The 22742-nt window shown below is 50.3% G+C and overlaps 1 protein-coding gene across 1 annotated transcript; it reads left to right on the top strand.

Annotated features, from left to right (window-relative positions):
• The first annotated feature begins 3250 nt into the window (after nucleotides 1-3250).
• Cdr2l (cerebellar degeneration related protein 2 like) lies at nucleotides 3251-17224 on the top strand. The gene is made up of 5 exons (XM_059272086.1): nucleotides 3251-3433; nucleotides 11205-11317; nucleotides 11572-11720; nucleotides 13373-13537; nucleotides 14714-17224. The coding sequence occupies exons 1-5, from the start codon at nucleotides 3355-3357 to the stop codon at nucleotides 15603-15605; spliced, it is 1398 nt and encodes a 465-aa protein (XP_059128069.1). The 5' UTR covers nucleotides 3251-3354; the 3' UTR covers nucleotides 15606-17224.
• The last annotated feature ends 5518 nt before the right edge of the window (nucleotides 17225-22742 follow it).

The raw sequence follows: 22742 nt of genomic DNA on the forward strand, positions 1-22742 counted from the left end.
CCCGGGAACCCACAGTGGAAGGAGAGAGAAGGCTACTGTAAGTTGTCTCTGATCGCCACAGTCATGCATGGCATGCGTACGAGCACACACACACATTAATATAAAAATTAAATTTAAAAAGTGGTTAAGTTAGCGAGGCATGGTAGTGTATGCATTTAATGTTAGCACCTAGGAGGCAAAGGCAGGCAGATCTCTGCCAGTTTGAGGCCAAGTTAGTCTACCTAGTGAGTTGTAGGACAACCAAGGCTACATAGGGAGACTATTTAAAAAAAAATAAAAGGGGGCAGGAGCATGTAGTAGTGGTGCATGTCTATAATCCCAGCACTTAGGAAACTGAGGCAGGCAGATCTCTGAGTTCCAGGACATCCAGAGCTACACAGAGAAACCTTATCTCAAAAAACCGAAACACTATTCTGGTTGATTTTGCTAGGTTTGGACATTATTTTTTTCCATTTTATTTTACATGTATAGGTGTATACCTACACACCATATGTGTGCCTGGTATCCGTGAAGGCTAGAAGGATGAATCTGATCCCCTAGGACTGTAATTACAGTTGTGATCTGCCCTGTAGGTGCTGGAAGACACACACACACACACACACACACACACACACACACACACACAGGCACATACATGAACACATATTCACAGTAGCTCCATCTCTCAAACATTTTTACACCTCTCACTCTGGGAGTCAAGCCTTTAACACATGGGTCTTGGGGGACAGTTAAGGTCCCACATATATGGTAATGGTGGTACCTCATTGTGGATTTAATTTACACCTCCTGACGACTAAAGAAATGAGTCAGGCGGTTGTGGCACACGCCTTTAATCCCAGCACTCAGGAAGCAGAGCCAGGCAGATCTCTGAGTTCCGAGGCCAGCCTGGTCTACAGAGCGAGATCCAGGACAGGCACCAAAACTACATGGAGAAATCCTGTCTCGAAAAGAGAGAGAGAGAGAGAGAGAGAGAGAGAGAGAGAGAGAGAGAGAGAGAGAAAGAGAGAGAGAGAGAGAGAGAGAGAGACTGAGTACCTTAGTCACACGTTGACTGGGCCATTTGGATGTTTCTTCCTGGGAATTGTCTAGTCAAGTCTTTGGCACATTTTTCTCCTGGCCATATGCCTTTTTCCTTTGGATTTTCAGGTTTTGCTGTATTCTGGATGTAAGTCCTTCATTGGGTGTACAACAACATATATTCAGAGTGCTTCAACAATGCCCACACATGATGGGTCTCAACAAAAACAAGTTGCATGAATGCTTGAATATGAAAACTCCTTTAAGAAAAAATGCTTGGATGGATTAAACTGATGCTTTTAAGAGTGTAACTGGATATAAGATTTGTGTCTCAAGCAATAAGAAACAGAACCTTAAAGGAGAAAGACCAGAATACAAGGAAACATCCTCAAATTTCATCCCTGCTTGTTTCTAGATATGCAGGTTTTTAAACATTCCGATTCTTTTTTTAAAGGTATTATATTTCTACCAGTCAGTGGTAGGACACACCTCTAATCCCAGCATTTGTGAGGCAGAGGAAGGTGGATCTCTGTGAGCTCAGGGCCAGCCTGGTCTACAGAGCAAGTTCCAGGACAGCCAAGAACAGATAAGGCTACACAGAGAAGCCCTGTCTCAAACCCCCCCCCCAGGTGTTATACATTTGTATTTATTTATTCTATACTTACGTGTATCTACACGTAAGTCTGCCTGCATGTGTGTATCTACACCATGTGCATGCCTGGTGCCCAAGGAGGTCAGAAGAGGAGAATGGATCCCCTGAAACCAGAGTTACAGATGTTTCTGGACCATCATATGGGTTCTGGGAACGGACTCCCAGGTCCTCTGCAAGAGCACCAAGTGCTTAGAGCACTGTTGAGCTGTCTCCAGCTCAGAACTCAGGTTCTTAAAGGTTTTGTGCGTGTATGCATGTGTGTGTGTGTGTTTATGTGTATTCACGTGTGTGCTGAGGGCAGAGGACAACCTCCAAGTGTTGTTTCTCAGGAGCTGTCCACCTTGTTTTGAACCAGAGCCTTTCACTGGCTTGAAGTTCACCAAGCAGTCTAGGTTGGGGGGCCAGTGAACCACCATGGATCCACCTATCTTGGCTCCCTAGCCCCCAGAACTGGGATTACGAGAGTGAGCCACACACTCTGCTTTTCTGTTCTTTTTTAAGCTGGTAAGCACTTTTAATGTACCGAGCCACCTCCTCGGCCCACTTAAGGTAATGTTTAGCTTTGCTTGGTTTAGTTTACAGAAAGACTCCCACACCGTAGCTTAGTCTGGCCTAGAACATGCTGTGTAAAACGGCCTGGCCTGGAACTCAAGATAATCCTCCTGCTTCAGCCTCCCAAGTCCTGTTATCAGAGGAGGGAGACACCGTGCCTGGCTCTTTCTAACCATGTGTGTTGTGTATGTGTGAAGGTTCATGTGATTGCAGGTACTCAGAGGCCAGAGGTGTCAGATTGCCCGAGGAGCTGGGGTTACAGACTGTTGTGAGCTGCTTGACATGGGTACGGGAAACCCGAACTCAGAGTCTCAGCAAGAGCTCTTAACCCTCATTCTTTTCTCCAGCAGCCAAAGCCCCCATTCCTAGCTCTTAAAGCTATTTGTAAATTAATACCGTTTTAAAGAACGTTCATGGAATGTATCCGTGGGTCAGCCGGTTCTCCGCGGTGACGACCGCTGTGGACACCAGACAGACCCTGGCTCTCAGGAGAGCCAGGACAGACAACAAATAAACAAAATAATTTCAGATGGACGTAAACCAAAGTCGGACGTGGAGGAAAAAGGAGGGCAGAGGGTTGATCCAGAAATTCCCGGACCAGGACACTGGGAAGGTCCTCACGCGAGGTCCCGCCCCCTATTTGCATACGCCTTATGATTGGCCTCCGGCGGCAGGCCCCACCCCGCAGAGCTGGCGGCCTGGGAAGCTGCAAGCGGGCGGGGCGGAGATGCAGCAGCGGCTCCGGGTGTCGCGGCGCGGGCCGGGTGGTGTGCGGGCCCGAGGCGGGCAGGGGGTATCTGCCGCGGCACCCACACTCTACTGACACCGCAGCCCTGCAGGCGGTCTCAGGTCGTCCCAGCTGTCGTCCCGCTTCGCAGTCCCCACCCCTCCGCCCTTTGTGCCGCCGCCACCCGGCGTCCCCAGCTCGGCGGGACCCAGGGCGCGCGGGAGCGAGAGGCCCCGCTGTGCGCACGGCCGGTAGCGGATGGCGATCGCGCGCGGCGGGCGAAGGGGCGCTGCAGCCCGAGCCCGCGACGACGTGGGAAGCCCGGGCCGCCTCCGCCGCATTGTCCCGGGCTGCGAGTCCAGGCCCTGAGCTGCCGCAGCGCCCGCCCACCGCCACCCGCGGGGCCATGCGGAGAGCGGCGGGGATGGAGGACTACTCCGCAGAGGAGGAGGAGTCCTGGTACGATCATCAGGACCTGGAGCAGGGTGAGCATGGCGGGAAGGGAAGCGGCGTGTGCCCCGAGACCCCTGGCCGCTACTCCATTGTTGGGCGGTATCACCTAGGAAAGGGCTGGGCTGGACCTGGTGCGCCAGGCAGAGCATGATGAGTCTTGAGAATGGGGACGTGGACCGAGAGGGGCGCTGCCCTGGAAGATTCGGACGTGATAGAAGGAGACTTGCAGAAGTGTCTAGTTGACAGGGCGTCCACCACCCTTCTCATTTTAGTAGCTGCCACTACTCGGTGTCCCTGGTAGGATTTTGTTAGGGGGCCCGGGTACTAGGTGGAATGGAAGTCTTGGGGCCCGCAGGGGATTCCTGCTACTTTTGCTGAGAGCGTACTCTGTGTTGAGATGTCATCTCTCCAGATCAGCAGCACCTGTCCCGGCCAGAATTTCTGAGCTCTAAGACTTACAGAAAGTTTTCTCACCTCCCTTCCCTCTGCCCAGAGATGGGGTGGTGTGTGAGAGCATGCCTGGGAAGAAGCCCAAAGTGAAGTCTCCAACCTGCCTTCCTGAGAGAAGTATCCCCTTGTCCTTCCCTACACTAGGCGTCCACCCAAGTGGCTCAGGATGTGGAGGGGTCCTTTAGTCACTTCAGACGTACTTCCAAGATGAGAGCCCCAGGAAAGAGGGAGGCGACTGGCAGGGGTTTAGAAGCTGGTGATGAGGTGGCTTACATGACATCACTGAGGAGAGAGGTGGAGTCGTCCTGACAGAAGGAGGAGGCCTGAGAGGGTCAGGGTCAAGGCCAAAGCCTGCTGGAATGGAGTCTGCTCCACCCTCTTCTCTGCCAAGGTGCCAGTTCCTGATGATACCTTGAGGGGGTGAAGAAACGTATCTAGGGAAAAGTGACCTTCCCACAGTCACTTGCAAGTCCTGAGGTATTAAAACACAAGCCGGGCACGGAGTGTGCCGTGGAGGCCTGGTCTCCATCCTCAGGGCCCCCAAGCTCTGATTTTGCCAGGATGGGAAGCATTCGCTTGTATCCTGGAGTCTTTGTTTCCTGACCCACTTCGCCAGGCTTCACCTGCCGATGAGGAGCCATCCCTGTACTTGTCGGTGAATCAGAACCTCAGGAGACCTGTGTAGGATGGAGGGCCATGGGTTAGACATTGCTGTGTAATCAGGTGGTCCATGCTCACGTGGCACCTTCTCCTCTGACCTGATCGCTACCCCTAAACTTTTCCTCTCTGCAAACATCTGTCGGCCCTCATTTGAGTGCCAGACATCATCCTGGGACCTTGGAACAGTCATAGCCCCGAACCTGTGGGTACCCAAGGGCTGGTGTGGGAGGCCCGCTTGGATGTTCTAAGTGTGTGTGATTACGGGATGGCTTCCTGGGAGAGGCTAGCTCAGAAGGAAAGATGAACAACTGAGTTCTGTGGAAGATAGCCTCTAGAGAGGCAGATGCTAATACTATGGCAGTCTCATTTAGTTCCCACACCCCTAATGAAGGCTTGGCACCATGCCCAGCCCAGATGTGGGAGGAAGAAGCCGGAGAGTAGGGTGGGAGATGTGTGGCTTCTGGTGAGGGACAGGAATTGCCGTTCCAGCGGGCCTGAAGCGCTCTGCACACCCCCACTTCTTGGGTCCTGCTGGTCTGGCCTGCAGCTCCAGTCACAGACAGAGTCCAGGAAACGGGGTCACACCCAGTACTGAAGCACTCTGTGAGGAAAGTGGACCTTCCGCCAGGGCCTGTGCTGGGTCTAGGGACGGATTCTCCGTCCTGATCCCGCATTCCAACAGAGGAGACGGAAGTGGGATCAAAGTGACAGATGTGTGACAGCGTGCCCCCCTCAGCAAAGAGAGCTTTGAGCTGGAGGGTACAGGAAGGAAGGGGAGGGCACTCTGGGGGAAGAGATGTTTGTACCAAGGCACAGGACCAAATGAAGGACAGAAGAAGTAGGGGACAAAGGAAGTGCTAGCCACTCAGCTCTGCATGCCAGCTCAGGAGAGCTGAGGGGTGGGGAGGAGTATCTGCCAAAAGACAGCCATATCGGAGGTCCCATGTCTGTGTCCCCTTCTCTGTACTTGATCCCCAAATTCTTTTCTTCCCATCTTCCGGGTGGCCCGTGGAGTGATTTCCCCCCACACACATGGGGTATCCTTCCTGCCTGTTTTCCCTCTACCCTGGACCAAGCCCCAACTCCAATTCCCAGAGATTGTCCCTAGAGATGGTGTTTGACTTTGGTGTGGCTCTGCCCCGGAGGCAGGAGGTGGTCAGGACAGGTGAGCCCCTGTAAAAATAGAAAAAGTCATGAATTAATTATTAAGCACTGGCTCTTTCTTTGCTTCTCCTCCTCCACCTGTGACCACTTCTGTCCAGGCTGAGGGATGGCTGCTGAGTCACAGATTTTCTGACCTGACCTCCCCTTCCTGCCTAGTCTGACCTTGAGTGCTCCACCCCAGGGAATGCTCTGATGTGGCAAGGAAAATGATATCCTTTCTCCACCTCGGTTACCCCCGGAGGCCTTTCTGAGTTCCTGACTCTTGTGCCCTGTGGGGCAGGACCCCCAGCTCCACTGTCCGGTGTCTTCCACCTAAGTCACCCTTTACCTCTGTCCACCTTGGCCTATTTCCTGCTTCTTGCCCATTTCCTTGTCCCTTTCCTGCCTGTCTGTGAGAAGTCTGTCTGCTCCACCCTGATGCCCAGCCAGAGGGGCAATGGGATTTCAGGGTCTCTTTTGTTTTCTCTGGGGCATCCCTTTGCCTATAACCACTAAAGTCTCCTGAAGGAAGCCCCAGAAAGCCCCTAGGGCCAGACGGGAGGTGGCAGCCCAGACTCAGGACCTCCCTGGCCTGGTTCAGAGTTGCCTGTTCATCCAGCCATAGCAGGCTGTTGCCTAGTGCCCACATCCTGTTTAGCTGGCTTCTGAGTTCCCAGGCCACCCTCCCCTGAGTCCAGAACTGCCGCGGCCCTTCAGTAAGCTGCCTCCTCTATTTCTTGGCTGCTCCAGGTCCTGACTCTACAGCTTCTAGACTCCTCCCGTCATCCCTCCAGCTCTGACCAGCTTAGCTTGCAGTGTGATCCAGTTTCCCCGAGTCGGTCTGAGATTCTCCTCTTCCTCCCCAGGCAGCTTCCTTTCTGTCCTTCGTCCCTTCACCATCCCTGGGCCACTGGGTGTCACATTCGCTGTCTTTGCAGACAATCTTCAATGTCACTTGGTTCACAGTGCGGTGCAGCCCCCATCCCCATCCCAGCCTATAAACCGCAGGAAGTCACACAGCCCAGCTTGCCCGCCCCGAAAAAGGAGCATGGTACTGCAATTGCCCCTGGAACAGGGAGTGTGGTACTGCAATTGCCCTTGGCCTTTCCTCCTTCCTCTGGCCTTGAACTCTGGTTAAGCAGCAGGATCTTTTCACAGGCCACGTATATGGTATAGCAATGGTCACTTCCTAAGACCGCCTAACAGTTCCAAGGCTTGAAACATTTAAGAAGGGGTGAACTGAACATTGCCATCCTGTTTCAGACTGAGAAGATGGTGAGGTTCTCACAGCCAACCCCCCCACCCCACCCCCCCTGTTACCCCCAAGCACATGATATAACACAAGGCTGTCAGTCATTCAGCAATGGGAACACCAGGCTCCAGACTTTGGCTCAACGTATATAAACTCACATGGCAAGTGTCCTCAAATATCTCACTAGGGTTATATTAGGTGACTGGACATTTTGGTATTGTCACTGGGCGGGTTACTTGCCCCAGGCTATGGGGTTTGTATCTGATTCCCATGACTCAGTTTTGTTTCCTTCAGGAAAACTGCTCTTCTTCCAGGCTGTCATAACAGCCTAGGCAGAGGGGAGCTGCTGTGGTCTGCTTCCCCAGCAACATCGGGACACAAAGCCCTGCTCTCCAGTTAAGTCAGCTCTAGAGGCCCCATCCTGGCTGTTTCAAAACCTCACTCCTGCTCTGAGCTTGTCCACGTGCTACCGCTTGGGAGATAGAGGCAATGGGATCGGGAGTTCAAAGTCATCCTTGGCTACATATCAAGGAAAACCTGACTACATGAGACCCTACCTCAAAACAACCACATCAAAAGCTGCTGAGGACGCAGCTCCGTTGGTAACCTCAAGAATGCTTGCCTAGCATGTAGGAAGCCCTGGGTTTGACTCCCCAGTACCACATAAAACTAGGTACTGTGGTACATCCCAACAATCCCAGCACTTAGGAGGTAGAGGCAGAGGATGGGAGATCAAGGTCATCCTCAGCTACATTGTAAGTTTGAGGCCAGCCTGAGCTACACGATACTCTGTCTTTAAGAAAGAAAGAAAAAAACTTTACCCTCATGTGGGAGAGACTTTGGGCTTGTTCCTAAGCCTTTTGTCTAGGTCCAGTGGCTGCTCAGGCTGCTCTGGCCTTCACGAGGAAACACCAGTCCTGTCCTAGGCTTAGCTGAAAGAGTGCAGGACGCTCTACTCTCTTCCCATCCAGTGTCCCTGCTCTGTCAGGATGCAAGAGGAAGGCCCACCTGGGCCTGTCTGCCGCACTGCAGAGGGTGTAGCCGAAACAGCTGTGTATCTCAAACTTGCCAGGAGGACCCGAAAGGGAAGGCAGGACTATCGTGATATATAAAATAGCACTGCATCGTATTGGCCCCAGAAGATCTGCTTTTACAAATCTTGGTCCAGATTTACACAATCAGCCTAAAATAAAGGCTGGTGTAACAAACAGCCTCATAATGTTAAATAATAATTAATAATAATAAAAATCAGCACTTTCCTGCTTTGGGCTAAATGGATCACATAGGCCTACTATTTGCCCCACTGATTCTATTTCTAGGAACGTGTTCTCACAAAGGGCAGTAACTTGCACTAAGGTTTTAATACAGTGAAGTTAATGCTAGTTTGACTCTTATTTTTCAGGACTATACATGGGACCCAGATCCTCACACATGCTGGGCAGTCACAATACTGCTTCCATCACTGGACTACATACATCCAGCCTTCTTTTACTGTTTGTTGTTAGTGATTCTTAGCAAAGATTGTAAAGTTTTGTGTATGATTGTTCTGTCCACATGTATGTATGTGTACCACTGAGTGCCTAGTGCCCCAGAAAGCAAGAAGAGGACACTGGATGTCCCGGACTAGTGTTGCCAACAGTTATGAGCTGCCACTGGGGGTGCGGGGAACTGAACTCAGGGTTTCTGTGAGGACAGCAAGTGCTCTTAACCACTAAGCCATCTCTCCAACACTGTGGTGTTAAGTTTTTAAGACATGGTTTCACCCTGTAGTCCTGACTGGCATAGAACTTGATGCAGTCCTCCTGCCTCAGCCTCCCAGGTGCTGGAATTACAGATATGAGCTACCAGGCCCAAATCCTTATCCTTGTTTTACATTTTATTTTACTTTATTTATTTATTTATTTATTTATTGGTTTTTTGAGACAGGGTATCTCTGTGTAGCCCTGGCTGTCCTGGAACTCACTCTATAGACCAGGCTGGCCTTGAACTCACAGAGATCCACCTGCCTCTGCCTCCTGAGTGCTGGTATCAAAGACATGCACCATCACTGCCAGCTACTACTTATTTTGAGACAGTGGCTGAGTTGCCTGAACTGGCCTTAAGCTGTGGTCCCCTCGCCTCAGCCTCCTGAGGAGTTGGGGTCTTGGTTTTATGGCACAGTTTCACATTTTTGTTGCTGTTGTTCTTGTTGTTATTTCTTTTCTTTTTTAAGCTGAGTCTCATAAAAGTCAGGCTGGCCTTGAACAAACCTTATATATCAAAGATGACCTTGAACTCCTACTCCTTCTGCCTATACCTCCTCAGTACTGGATGACAGGTGTGCATGTCCACACTCAATTTGTGCAGTCCTGAGGCCTGAATCTAGGGCTTCATGCATGCTAGACAAGCATTCTGTGACCTGAGCTACATCCCCAGTCCTGTTTTTTATTTTCTGAGACAGAATCTCATGTAACTTAGACTGGCTGCAAACTTGCTATCCTCCTGCCTCAGTTTCCTGAGTTCTGGGGCTAGGCATGCATACCACACTTGTGTAGTAGTACTTTTATGCCAGGACTGCCAACCCGAAAATAATGACACAGAGACTTAGTATTAATTATAAAAGCTCGGCCTTAGCTTAGGCTTTTTCCTAACTAGTTCTTATAACTTAAATCAACCCATTTTTAAAAAATCTACATTCTTCCATGAGGCACCTTACCTCATCTCTGCACTGCCTGTCCTGCTTCCTCGAGTCTCCTGGTTTCTCCTGTGCCCCTAGATTATTGCCTCCTATTTATTGCCTCTCTCTGCCCGAAAGTCCTGCCTAGCTATTAGCATTCAACTCTTTATTAAACCAATCACAGCAACATATCTTTACACGGTGTACAAATGTCCCATAACACATTTGGCTCATAGCTTCACTTTTAATAGAGGAAATACTCAAAGACACTGTAAACACCCAACAATAAGGACTATTTAGACGAAGGTGTTTGGAGCTTATATACAACAGCATTGTCTGCATCCACTAATAGTGTGCATACAGGACTGGAGAGATGGCTCAGCAGCTAAGAGCACTGGCTGGTGTTCTTCCAGAGGTCCGGAGTTCAATTCCGAGTACCCACATGGTGGCTCACAACCATCTGTAATGAGATCTGGCGCCCTCTTCTGGACTTCAGGCAAACATGCAGGTAGAACACTGTATACATAATAATAAATAAATAAATAAATAAATAAATAAATAAATAAATAAATAAATAAATAAAAATAGTGTGCATACAGGTCCACCCATAGAAAGCTGCCGTGGTGTATTGTTACAGGAGAAAGGCAGATACAGACAAAATACAGTGCATTTTGTATTTGTGTTACATTTTATGTGTGTGTTGTGTGCCTAGATGCATGGGTATGGGCATGCGTGTGGAGATCAGAGAACAACTTTAGAGTTGGTTCTGTTCCTCCACAATGAGGGTCCTGGAGATTGAACTCAGGTAGTCAGGTTCAGCAGCAATTGCCTTTACCCACTGAGCCATCTCACGGATCCAGTATTTCTTTTTAGGGGTGTGTGTGTGTGTGTGTGTGTGTGTGTTCGAGTGCGCTCACACGCCCCACCCACGAAAGCTAGAAGAGGATGTTCCACCCCCGGAAGCTAGAGTTACAAACAGTCGTGATTGCTTGCTGGGAACCAACCTCTGGCTCTCTGCAAGAGCAGCAGAGAGGTCTTAAGTGCTGAGCCACCTCTCCAGAGACTCATTTTTCTTTCTTTTCGAAACAGGGTCTCACTGTGTAGCCCTGGTTGGTCTCAGACTCACAGAGGCCCACCTGCTTCTGGCTCCTGAGTACTGGAATTAAAGGCAAGCCCCACCACACCTGAGTCAACTGATTTCTTTATTGTTGGCTTTTCACCTTTCTGCACTATTTGCTTTTTACATCAAGCAGAAAAAAAAATACCAAGCTGGATGGTAACACATGTCTACAATCCCAGCATTCAGGAAGCTGAGGCAGAAGGATCATGAGCCGTGAGCTAGCCTGGGCTCCACAGTAAGATCCTGGGCAAACAAAACAAAGCCAGAGACTTGAGGGACGAGAAGGGAGTAAGCCTGGAGCTTGTAGGGAAAGGGGCATTTCCGACGGAAGTGATGACCACACAAGACTCTAGCCCCTGGCTTCCATCTCTAGCCAGGCTGGGGCTTCTGAGAAGAGCCTGTGTCAGGGTGACTCAGAGTCACCAAGAGCCCAGCCTCAGGAAACAGGGCATTAATGAGGGCTCTCTGACTTCCTCCCTCTGTGTTCTCTGTTTGCCCCCCTCACCCTGCCCCCGTCCTCAGACTTGCACCTGGCGGCGGAGCTCGGGAAGACTCTGCTGGAGAGGAACAAGGAGCTGGAAGAGTCTCTGCAGCAGATGTACTCCACCAATGAGGAGCAGGTGCAGGAGATCGAGGTGAGGGGCCTGGGCTCTGCACCGCTTCCCCCACCTCTCAAGAGCCTTGGGCCTCGGCCTGTGTGTACCTTTGTGCAACTTGCAAAAGGCTTGACTCTCATCGTTCACCCCTGCCCACCGATCCCAGGCCCCCTGCTCAGTTGAACACAAACCTCTCGAAGCCAGTAGGCCCAGGGGTGGCGGGAGGGCCAGGCAGAGACGTTTGTCCCCACCTCATTGTGAAGGTTTGCTCCCCCCTTTACCTCCTCCCCTAGTACCTGACCAAGCAACTGGACACGCTGAGGCTCGTGAATGAGCAGCATGCCAAAGTGTACGAGCAGCTGGACCTGACGGCCAGAGACCTGGAGCTGACCAACCAGAGGCTGGTGCTGGAGAGTAAGGCTGCCCAGCAGAAGATCCACGGGTGAGGGCTGGGACGGTGAGGGACAGGCCCAGGGCTGAACACGGGAGCATGCGGACTGGCAGGGAGACTCACACACGTCCTAGGGGACAGCGCTGAAGAGGCTGGGATGGTACCGAGGCCATTCATGTCAGCTGTGTGTGCTTAAACATCCATCCCACAGACTAGAGTTCCTTCCCCCTCCTTCCTTCCTTTCTTTTTCTTTTTCTTTTTTTTTTTTGGGGGGGGTGCTAGTTCAAGACAGGATTTCTCTGTGTAACCCTGCTGTCCGGGAACTTGCTCTGTAGACCAGGCTGCCCTCGAACTCAGAGAGATCAGCCTGCCTCTGCCTTCTGAGTTTAGAAGGCTTAAAGGCATGCACCACCACCACCACCACCCAGGCCTTCCTTTCTTTTTAAGATTTATTTTTATTTTGTATGGGTGGGTGTTTTGCCTGCATGTATGTGTGCACCACGTGTGGGCCGTGCCCTCTGAGGCCAGGAGAGGGGATGGGACCCTCTGGAGCTAGAGTTACAGATGGTCATGAGCCACCATGTCTGTGAGTGGCGGGAACCAAACGCAGGTCCTCTGCAAGAGCAACAAGTGCTTTTAACCACCGAGCCACCTCTCCAGGCCCCCACAACCGATGGACGAAAAGTTACCCATCTTCCAGTAAATGACCTCCTCACCTGTGGCTAGGCACCAGTTATACCGCAGGCTCCGGCAGGGACTCTGGCCTGCCCTCTGGGGCCGCTCAGGTGGGAAGGATGGCAGACATGTAATGTTGTCACTGCAGTGCACAGTGGTAGTGACAGAGGGGTATGCAAGAATCTGAAGTGGGGCTGGGGAAATGGCCTGGTCGCTAAAGTGCTTTGCGCACAGGCGTGAGGACCTGGGTCCAACCCCTAACACCCGTGTAAAACGCAGGGCACAGTAACGTGCACTTGTAATCTCCAACTGGGGAGGTGGTGATGGGGAGGACCTACCCTAGATGAGTCAGCGACCCCTGGGTTCTAGTGGAAGCCTGTCTCAAAAAACAAGGTGGATAGCTTGTTGAAGTGTGATATCCAAGGTCATCCTCTGGCCTCCACATGTGTGCGCGCACGTGAACATACACACATGTGCACAGACACAAAAGGACCAATGGTGGCTGAGGAGGAATGATTGGCTCTGCCTGGGATGTATAGAAGGGCAGGTCCTTGAATATGGCAGAGAGGTCTCAGACTTTAACCCCAGACAGCATGTTCAAGATTGTCTGTTTGTCCTTAACTCCATGTCCTCCATCTACAAGAATTCCAAGTGGCAGTGAGGAGGCCGTCCCTGTCTCCTTAAGACTTCCCCAGGGTGGGGCTCAAAAGACGGCCCAGAGGTTGAGAGTGTTTGCTACTCTAGAACCAGGGTTTGGTTCCCAGCACTCACAGGGAGCTGCTCACAATCACCCAGTTCCAGTTCCAGGGGATCCAACTCCCTCTTCTGGCCCCCTCAGGCACCTGCACACATGTACATGTGGCACACACATGCACACGCACACGCACACACACCCCTAAAAAATCAATCTTAACATTTTGGTTGTGAGCCTAGCTTTTAATGGCTGAGCCATCTCTCCAGCCCTAACAATCTTTAAAACAGACAAACAACAAAAAGAGTCTCCCATGGGTGCCTTCGTCCTATTCCAGGCTGACGGAGACCATTGAGCGCCTGCAGTCCCAGGTCGAGGAGCTGCAGGCCCAGGTGGAGCAACTCAGAGGCCTGGAGCAGCTTCGGGTCCGCCGGGAAAAGCGGGAGCGCAGGAGAACCATCCATACCTTCCCCTGCCTGAAGGAGCTGTGCACAAGCCCCCGGTAGGCAAAGGCCCTGCGGTGTCTAAGAATTCCAAGAGTTCTGGCTGAGGGATGAAGGAGGAGCACAGGGAACTGTAGCTGTGAAGGAGGACTGTCTGGTCCAAGCCCTCAGGATGCTTGCTAAGGACAGCCATAGGTGTTACTATGCTAACATAACAGTTATCACATTCATTTTGCCTGCAAGTCGGAGGGGAAAATCTGAGCTTGCCGGTTACGTGGCTCATCCAAGGTCATGTGTTTAGTACTCGGCACAGCCAGGCTTCTAACCTAGGAGGAGTTAAGCACTGTTCCTTTTGGTTCCCATTAAATCTTAATTCAACAATTACTTATATAAGAACACAGGGTTGGGGATGGAGCTCAGTTTTATAGGTACTTGCCTAGAATGTGTGTTACCCTGGGTTTTATCCCCAGCCTAAAATGGGAGAAAGACAGATTAATGGAGATCAAAGTGAGGCTGGAGATGGGGCTCAGGTGGAAGACTGTTTGTCAGACGTTCACAAGGCCTTGAGTTTGATCCCCAACACCTCCTAATGGAGTGGTGAAGTACACTTGTAATCCCATCATTCACAAGGCGGAGGCAGGAGAATCAAGAGGTCACGATCACATTCACCTAGAGAGTTCAAGGCCAAACTGGGTTGTATAAGATCAAAAAAAAAAAAAAATGGCCAAGCTTTAGTAGCACATGCCTTTAATCCCAGCATTTAGGAGGCAAGGGCAGGCAGATCTCTGTGAGTTTGAGGCCAGCCTGGTCTATAGAGCAAGTTCTAGGACAGCACAGAGAAACCCTATCTTAAAAAACAAAAAATTAAAGATCAGAAGTGTGTATGGAAACTAGGTCCTGGGTTGCAACAGAACAGGACCACTACCATCCCTAGGCATCGGGGTCTAGAGGAAGGGAGATTACCAGCGTCTAGAAGGTATGGAGAGGTCGGTCTGGTCAGCCCCAACCCCAGAACCTTCAACCTTCCCCGTGCCTCCCATTGCTGAAGACTCCTGGATGAATCTATATAGGTCAGCATCCTCAGACACACGGCCGGGAGAGAAAGTTAAAGGGGTGGATGGTGGCTCAGAGGGGCAGAAGGAAGAGTTAGACAGATGGACAAGAGAACCCAGTGTCTGACAGTTTGATCCGGGGCCGTGGCCATGACTCAACTACTGCTGCCTGTCCCCCAGCAGGTGTGAAGATGCCTTCCGCCTGCACAGTTCCTCCATGGAGCTGGGCCCTCGGCCCCTGGAGCAGGAGAATGAACGATTGCAGACCTTGGTGGGGGTGCTGCGTTCCCAGGTGAGCCAGGAACGGCAGCGCAAGGAGCGGGCGGAGCGCGAGTACACCGTGGTGCTCCAGGAGTACACGGAGCTGGAGCGGCAGCTGTGTGAGATGGAGAGCTGCCGTCTGCGCGTGCAGGAGCTGGAGGCCGAGCTGCTGGAGCTGCAGCAGATGAAGCAGGCCAAGACCTACCTGCTGGCCCGGGATGAGCACCTGGCTGAGGCTTTACTGGCGCCCCTCACTCAGGCCCCTGAGGCTGATGACCCCCAGCCAGGCAGTGGGGATGACTCCAATGTCCAGGATGGTGTCTCCTCGCCCGCAGCCTCCCCCAGCCATGCAGTGCGCAAAAGCTGCAGTGACACAGCACTCAATGCCATTGTGGCCAAAGACCCAGCCAGCCGTCATGCGGGCAACCTCACGCTGCATGCCAACAGTGTGCGCAGGCGTGGTATGTCTATCCTGAGGGAGGTGGATGAGCAGTACCACGCGCTGCTGGAGAAATACGAGGAGCTGCTGAGCAAATGCCGGCAGCATGGTGCCGGGGTGCGGCACGCGGGCGTGCAGACCTCACGGCCCATCTCCAGGGACAGCTCATGGAGGGACCTACTGGGGGGCGAGGAGGGCCAGGGAGAGGGCAAGGCAGGTGAGAAGAGCCTAAGCCAGCACGTAGAGGCTGTAGATAAGCGGCTGGAGCAGAGCCAGCCCGAGTACAAGGCACTCTTCAAAGAGATCTTTGCCAGGATACAGAAGACCAAGGCAGACATCAACGCCACCAAAGTCAAGACGCACAGCAGCAAGTGACCCCTTTCTAGGCCTGCAGCCTCCCCCTGCCTCCCTGCCAAGGGAGTCCCTCATACCTGGATGGCAGCCTCTTAGCAAGTAAGAGAGCCCTTAACGCAGCAATACATCCTAGCAGGTGGCTGAAGCATGAGCAGAGAGGCCTCTGATCTGGGGACACAGCGTTTTTCCTATTGGTGGCTTGGTTTACCTGTCCTGCCTCCCTTGACCACTTTGCTTCAGCTTGAAGGCACAGCTCAGTTTAAAGGCCAAACACCCTCCCCTACTGTCCCTGGGGGCTCCTCAGCCCTCAACTTCTGGACCCCCGGCCTCACTCTCTGATTGTGGCCAGTCTTCTGCAAGCCTTTCTTGCTTAGCTGACTTTTTCTCCCCTCCAAAGTTGTTTTTCTGAGAGATTTGCAATGCAAGGTCTCCTTGAGCCTTGCCACAACTGGAAACACTTGAAAGGGACCCTCAGAGCCAGCTCGCTGGCTCCTGGGGTCTCCTCGACCACTCACTGCTTTTGCCAACCACGACTGTCTTTCCCATAGTTGTACCACTCCCAGAGTTCTGAGCAGGGCACAGATGGCTCCCGCTTTGCAGAGCAGGACCCCTCCAACCCTGGCAAAGACCTTCAGCTCACCACAGATCTGTAGCCCATCTGACCACAGGAAGAGGGAGGCCCTCAACAGCCATACATGGGTAGCGCCCCTTTCCTCTCAGAGCCAGCCTCCTCAAGTTCCATCCCTGGAAGTATTTTCTGGGCATGAAGCCCTCCAGGGGCCAGGATGGCGGGGAGTTCCACCATCTCTGCTTCACTTCCCTTCTCTGTACCTGCCCCCATCTCAGGGACCATGATGTCTCATCCACTCCTCACCTCCTCAGGCCAGCCCTGGTACAGTTCACATCTGCAGCCTCCAAGAATGTCCTGTGTGAGTGTCACCAATCCAGACCCCAGTGTCCATCTGTGTCCTTCACCGGGGACTGGAAGATCTTTACTCCATGTTACGTATTCTTAGGTTGAAGAAGACATTTCTCCTTTCCCACTTTCCTACAGAATGCCTGCTCTTTACCTCCCACCTTTATGGAGACTTTTGAGGCCCGACCTAGGTCAGGGGTTCAGTATTTTAATCCAACACCTCAGACAGTCCAGCTTCATCTAAGAGATGCCCAGGTCCCCAGCTTGCCCTCGGCAGCCCTTCGGGGCTTCTGGTTCCTTTCTGCCATCCTCCCAAGACCCTAGAAATCAAAGGAGCCATACAATCCAGTAGGAGGCAGTGACTGGCCTCTGTCACTGGAGCCCAGTGGGAACCGCCATGCCTTACCTCTTTCTTTGGGTAAAGGGGCTTTCTTATCAAGCATGTCTGACATCCCTGGGGTAGCTACCTTGCTCCAGGTGGCACTGTAATGCCAGCTGGCATCCTTCTGTTCATGCAACTTGGAACCTTTTGTCCTCTGGGGCTGGGTACCTCCGGGCCCTCTGTGTGTCTGTCATCTAGGGTAGAGGAGGAGTTCAGGCCTGTTTCACTTCCCCAGTTCTGTAGCAGCTGACCGGCGTCACCTTTGAAGTATACATGAGAGAAATATATTTACAAATGCTTTATTCTCTTCTTTAATAAAAAATGCACCAGTATTCTGAAACAGCCCTGGAGCCATAGTTTCATGTCTGCGTCTCACGGGCTTGCCTTCACTCCTGTACCATTACAGATGAGGGGTGTATCTGAGCTCCACACCACCCCATGACTTCTGCTTTTCTTTGAGGTCACTCTGACCCCTGAACTCTTGAAAAAGTCTGTGTCTGCAGAGCTGCCAAGCACACTCATGAACAAAACACAAAGGGTCTACATTGCCTTAGAGTTTATCTTCTGGCTTGGGAAATCCCCCCAGAGCAAGTAAAAATAAAAGATAAGGTGATCTACCAACAGGGTCAGGGAGAGGAGGCGCTATCAGGCAGGGCATTTGTGATCAGCTGCGGGGAGGTATTTTCTATCTTTTCAAGACAGGCTCTCATGGATGTTAGGTTAGATTCAAACTTGCTGTGTAGCTGAAGGTGGCCTTAAACTTCTGGTCCTTCTACCTTCTGACCCTTCCCAAGTTCTGAGATTACAAGCATTTGCCACCACATCCAGTTTCTTAGGTGCTGGGGATTGAACCCAGGGCTCTGGGCATGCTAAGTGGCACTGCCCCACCCCTACCCTCTCACTGCTTTTTATCTTTTCTTTCTTTTTTTTTTTTCTTTAAGACATGATCTCAGGAAGGGTGAAGGGATGGTTCAGCAGTTAAGAGCACCTTTTGTTCTTACAGAATACCTGGGTTTCATTCCCAGCACCCACATAAAAGATCAAAATTGCCGGGCGGTGGTGGCACACGCCTTTAATCCCAGCACTCAGGAGGCAGAGCCAGGCGGATCTCTGTGAGTTCGAGGCCAGCCTGGTCTCCAAAGTGAGTTCCAGGAAAGGCGCAAACCTACACAGAGAAACCCTGTCTCGAAAAAAAAAAAAAAAAAAAAAAAGATCAAAATTATTTGTAACTCTAGTTTCAGGGGGTCCAGTGATCTCTTCTGATTTCTGCAGGCACCAGGCATGCATGTGGTACACATATATACATGCAGACAAGACACTCATACACATTCAAAAACATAAAACAAAAACCAGACAGAGTGTCATTATGTAGACTAGGCTAGCCTAGAACTTATAAAGATCCACCTGCCTTTGCCTCTTCCCTTTGCTGGGATTAAAGGAGTGACCACTATGTGACCCTGACCCTGGCAGTTAGGATAATATTTTTGTACACTGTGTAAAAAAATGTGTTTCTGTTTTACTTCACCTGCCTAAGGCACCTTATGATTGGTTTAATAAAGAGCTGAATGGCCAATAGCTAGGCAGGAGAGGATAGGAGGGACTTCTGGGGAGAGATAGGAACTCTGAGAAAGAATTGGAGGCACAGGAGATTTGCTAGCCAGACACAGAGGAAGTCGAATATATGGAACTGAGGAGAGGTAATGAGCCATGTAACAGAATGTAGGTTAATATAAACAGGTTAATTTAAGTTTTGAGAGCTAGTTGGGAACAAGCCTAAGTTAAGGCCAAACTTTCATAATTAATAAAAAGTCTCCGTGTCATTATTCAGGAGCTGGTGGTCCAAAGAAAGATCCATTACACCTGGCTCCTTTTTTATCTTAGTATGTGTAGGTCATAGATACAATATATGAGAAGATAAGGTTTAAAAAGTCATGGAGGGGCCCACGAGATGCCACATGGCATCATGGCATGTAAAATAAATGTAAAAAAAAATTTTTAAGTCATAGGAGCCTGCTATAAGATGGCTCAGCAGGTAGGGGCACTTGCCACAGTCCTGAAAACATGAGTTTGATGCCCAGAATCCATGTAAAGTTGGAAGGACAGAGAGCCCACTCCACAGAGTTATCCTCTGACCTCCACATGTGCATGGGTTACAGGCATATGCCTCCATACCAGGCCCTCATTTATTGCATTTAGGGTAGCCAAGTCTTCGGGGACCTAGAACTAGCAGTCTCCACCCTCATCCCTGCTGTGGATATCGTTCTGTATAAATAAAACACTGATTGGCCAGTGGCCAGGCAGGAAATATAGGCAGGACAAGGAGAGAGGAGAATTCTGGGAAGTGAAAGGCTGAGTGTGAGAGAGACTGCCAGCTGCCACCATGACAAGCAGCATGTGAAGATGCCGGTAAGCTACGAGCCACGTGGCAAGGTATAGATTTATAGAAATGGGTTAATTTAAGATATAAGAACAGTTAGCAAGAAGCCTGCCACAGCCATACAGTTTGTAAGCAATATAAGTCTCTGTGTTTACTTGGTTGGGTCTGAGCGGTTGTGGGACTGGCAGGTGAGAGAGATTTGTCCTGTGGGCCAGGCAGGAAAACTCTAGCTACACATCCCGGATCTAGACACTGTGCCCAGCGTTGGGTCTCAACATCATCACACTGGCAGTGACTCCTTCCGCCTTCCTGTTCTTTCTTTTCTCCTGTTAGTCCTGCCTATACTTCCTGCCTAGCCACTGGCCAATCAGTGTTTTATTTATTGACCAATCAGAGTAATTTGACATACAGACCATTCCATAGCACTTCCCCTTTTCTTTTTTTTTTAAGAGGAAGGTTTTAACTTTTACACATCTCCAAAGACAGCTTAGTGTATTTGGGAATTTGGGCGTAGCTTCTCTTACTACTTCCTGCTGGAGGGGGGCGCTGTATCTTATGGGGACACAAAGAAAATTTTAGGATTATGGAGTAGTCCGTGAGGGTGTATCATCTGAGCCAGTTGCCTTGAAACAGTTCTGGATATTGGATCATCTGGGCCATGGTGTCATCGGAGACCTTTCAGGGGGTCTTGGCTGGTCAAACCTGATGTATCTTTTTTTTTTTTTTTTGGTTTTTTCGAGACAGGGTTTCTCTGTGTAGCTTTGCACCTTTCCTGGAACTCGCTTTGGAGACCAGGCTGGCCTCGAACTCACAGAGATCCGCCTGGCTCTGCCTCCCGAGTGCTGGGATTAAAGGCGTGCGCCACCACCGCCCGACCCTGATGTATCTTAATCTGGAACAAATCTATAGCCTCTGGCTTTCTGTGGAAACAAAAGCAGAACCTCCTTTCCAAAGCAACATATCCTTACATCCAAATTTTGAAGTCAAGGTACCTTTAAAATATACATTTTGGCATAACTCAACAGCTTTTGCAATCAAATGTTTTTCTTCAGTTACAAATATCAAAGAGAACATAATCCAGATTCTCTGTGTGGTAGCCATCTTTACGTGGCTTATTTTTTATATTACCTTGAACCTACTGCTTTAAACTGCAGCATTCTAAGACCGAAACAGCGCTGTGGCTGCCGGCTCTGCCCACTTCAGTTTCCCAACATGGCGGTGGTACGTTTACCGCCAGCTCTGGGAGCCATCTTGGGTCTATGCTTTTATCCAAGCAGCATGTAGCTCAGAAACCTCTTTTTGTTTTGTACTAGCAAAGGCTAAATCCATGACGCAGCGTAATGTGCCACTTGCAGAGGCCTCATTCCAGCCATACTGCAGGTTGAGCGCACACGTCAGGAACCCCCCATAGTAGCTCAAACCAGCAGGCTGCCGCTAACTTGAGACAACTAGGAAGCTCTTTTTACCTCCATTTTAGAATCTTTTTTCTCAGGTTTTAGGTGGAAACTCTTGCCAACACGTTGGGCGCCATTTGTAGCTAGAGATTTCTTGCCTGGCCCACAGTCAGGACAAATCTCTCTTACCCACCAGTCCCACAACTGCTCAGACCCAACCAAGTAAACACAGAGACTTATATTGCTTACAAACTGTATGGCCGTGGCAGGCTTCTTGCTAACTGTTCTTATAGCTTAAATTAATCCATTTCCATAAATCTATACCTTGCCACGTGGCTCACCAGCATCTTCACATGCTGTTTGTCATGGCGGCAGCTGGCAGTGACTTCCTGGAGCAGGCAGGGCAGTTTGGCCAGAGGGAAGAGAACAAGGCAGAGTTTCTGTAGCTGGTAAGGCAGACTGGCTCAGGCTGAGTGGTAAGAAGCAAGAAAGGAAAGATGGAGGATGAAGGAACAGAGGACGAAGATGAGATTGAAAGCACAGGAGCTTAGTTAGGACTAAGAGAGAACAGGAAAAGTAGGTACAGAGAGGAGCTGAATGTGAGGATGGAGCTGAAGCTGTATAGATAGAATTTTGTCTTAGAGAAATAAAGTAAACAAACGAAGGAGAATGGTGTAGATAATTTTCCCTCAGATAACCCCACGCCAGATGTAGCATCTTCCCCAGGACCCTGGGAAGGATTTTCTCAGGGCAGGCCCCTGGGAAAATTCTGATATATAACCTGTCTACACTGGAACTTAACATTTAGTCCAGGCTGGCCTTGAAGTTGAGACCCCTGAGCCTGCAGAGTGGTGAGATTATTCATGTGACTCAGCCTTCCTTTTCCATTATCATTCTTTATAACCTTAAATAAGCCTATTCAGACATTTTTCATTTATCTTTTTTTTTTTTTTTTTTTTTTTTTTTTTTTTGGTTTTTCAAGACAGGGTTTCTTTCTCTGTGTAGTTTTGGTGCCTGTCTTGGATCTCACTCTGTAGACCAGGCTGGCCTTGAACTCACAGAGATCTGCCTGGCTCTGCCTCCCGAGTGCTGGATTAAGGGCTTGCGCCACCACTGCCCAGCCACTTAGGATTTCCACTGCCCAGCCACTTAGGATTTTTTTTATGGTGATAAAAGTATATAAATTTAGAACAAGCCAGGAGGACTCAGTTTGCTGGCAACATCCAAAGCATCATGATCAGGAGCCAGTTGACCATGTGCCTTCTCTCCTTCTAGTCTGAGGATGCTGACCTTGGTCACATCAGCCAAGCTTGCTCACGCAGCTTCTTCTGAGTCTGCTCAACCTAGACTTCCATAGTGACCACTAACACGCCATTTCTTCTGTCTTCTCCATGGCTGACTCCAAGGCCAAGGAAGCTGATGGTGGTCAGTGATAAAGCTGGTCTCACCAGAGGACACTCTTCCCAGGATGACTAGGCTGCCGGAAGACAGGTGATGGCAGGTCAGCATGTGACTATGGCAGCCATTCAGCATGAACTCTTAGAGTTCAAAGCCTTCACTCTGGCTTTAGCTCAGGGGGCTGAAGCAGGGAGTAGGGGAGATTTCTTCTTTGCTTTAGTGGAGAAGAGACCCTGGTGCCTTTTTTTCTTAACATGTAAGGTATTTTTTCTTTGCATGTGTCTATGCACCTTATGGATGCTTCATGTCTGAGAAGGCCAGAAGAAGGCATTAAGATCCATGGGGACTGGAGTTATAGACAGTTTTAAGCCTCCAGGTGAATGCTGGGAATTGAACCTAGGTCTTTTGAAAGAGTAGCCAATGCTCTTAACTACTAAACCATCTCTCCAGTCCTACCCACCATCTTTTATTATTATTTATTATTAGTATGGGGGGCTCCCCATACCATGGCTTGACTGTGGAGGTCAAAGGATAACCTTCAGGAATTGATTCTATCTTTCCACCCTGTGGGTTCCGAGAATCAAACTCAGGTCATCAGGCTTCGCACTGAGCGCCTTTTCTTGCTTAGCCATCTTTCTGGCCCTGGGGTTTTTAAAAGTTTTCCTGGGTTGCTATGGCAAGGCTGAATGAG

The sequence above is a fragment of the Peromyscus eremicus genome, chromosome 8a (assembly GCF_949786415.1).
Source record: "Peromyscus eremicus chromosome 8a, PerEre_H2_v1, whole genome shotgun sequence".
In the NCBI taxonomy this organism is placed as follows: domain Eukaryota; kingdom Metazoa; phylum Chordata; class Mammalia; order Rodentia; family Cricetidae; genus Peromyscus; species Peromyscus eremicus.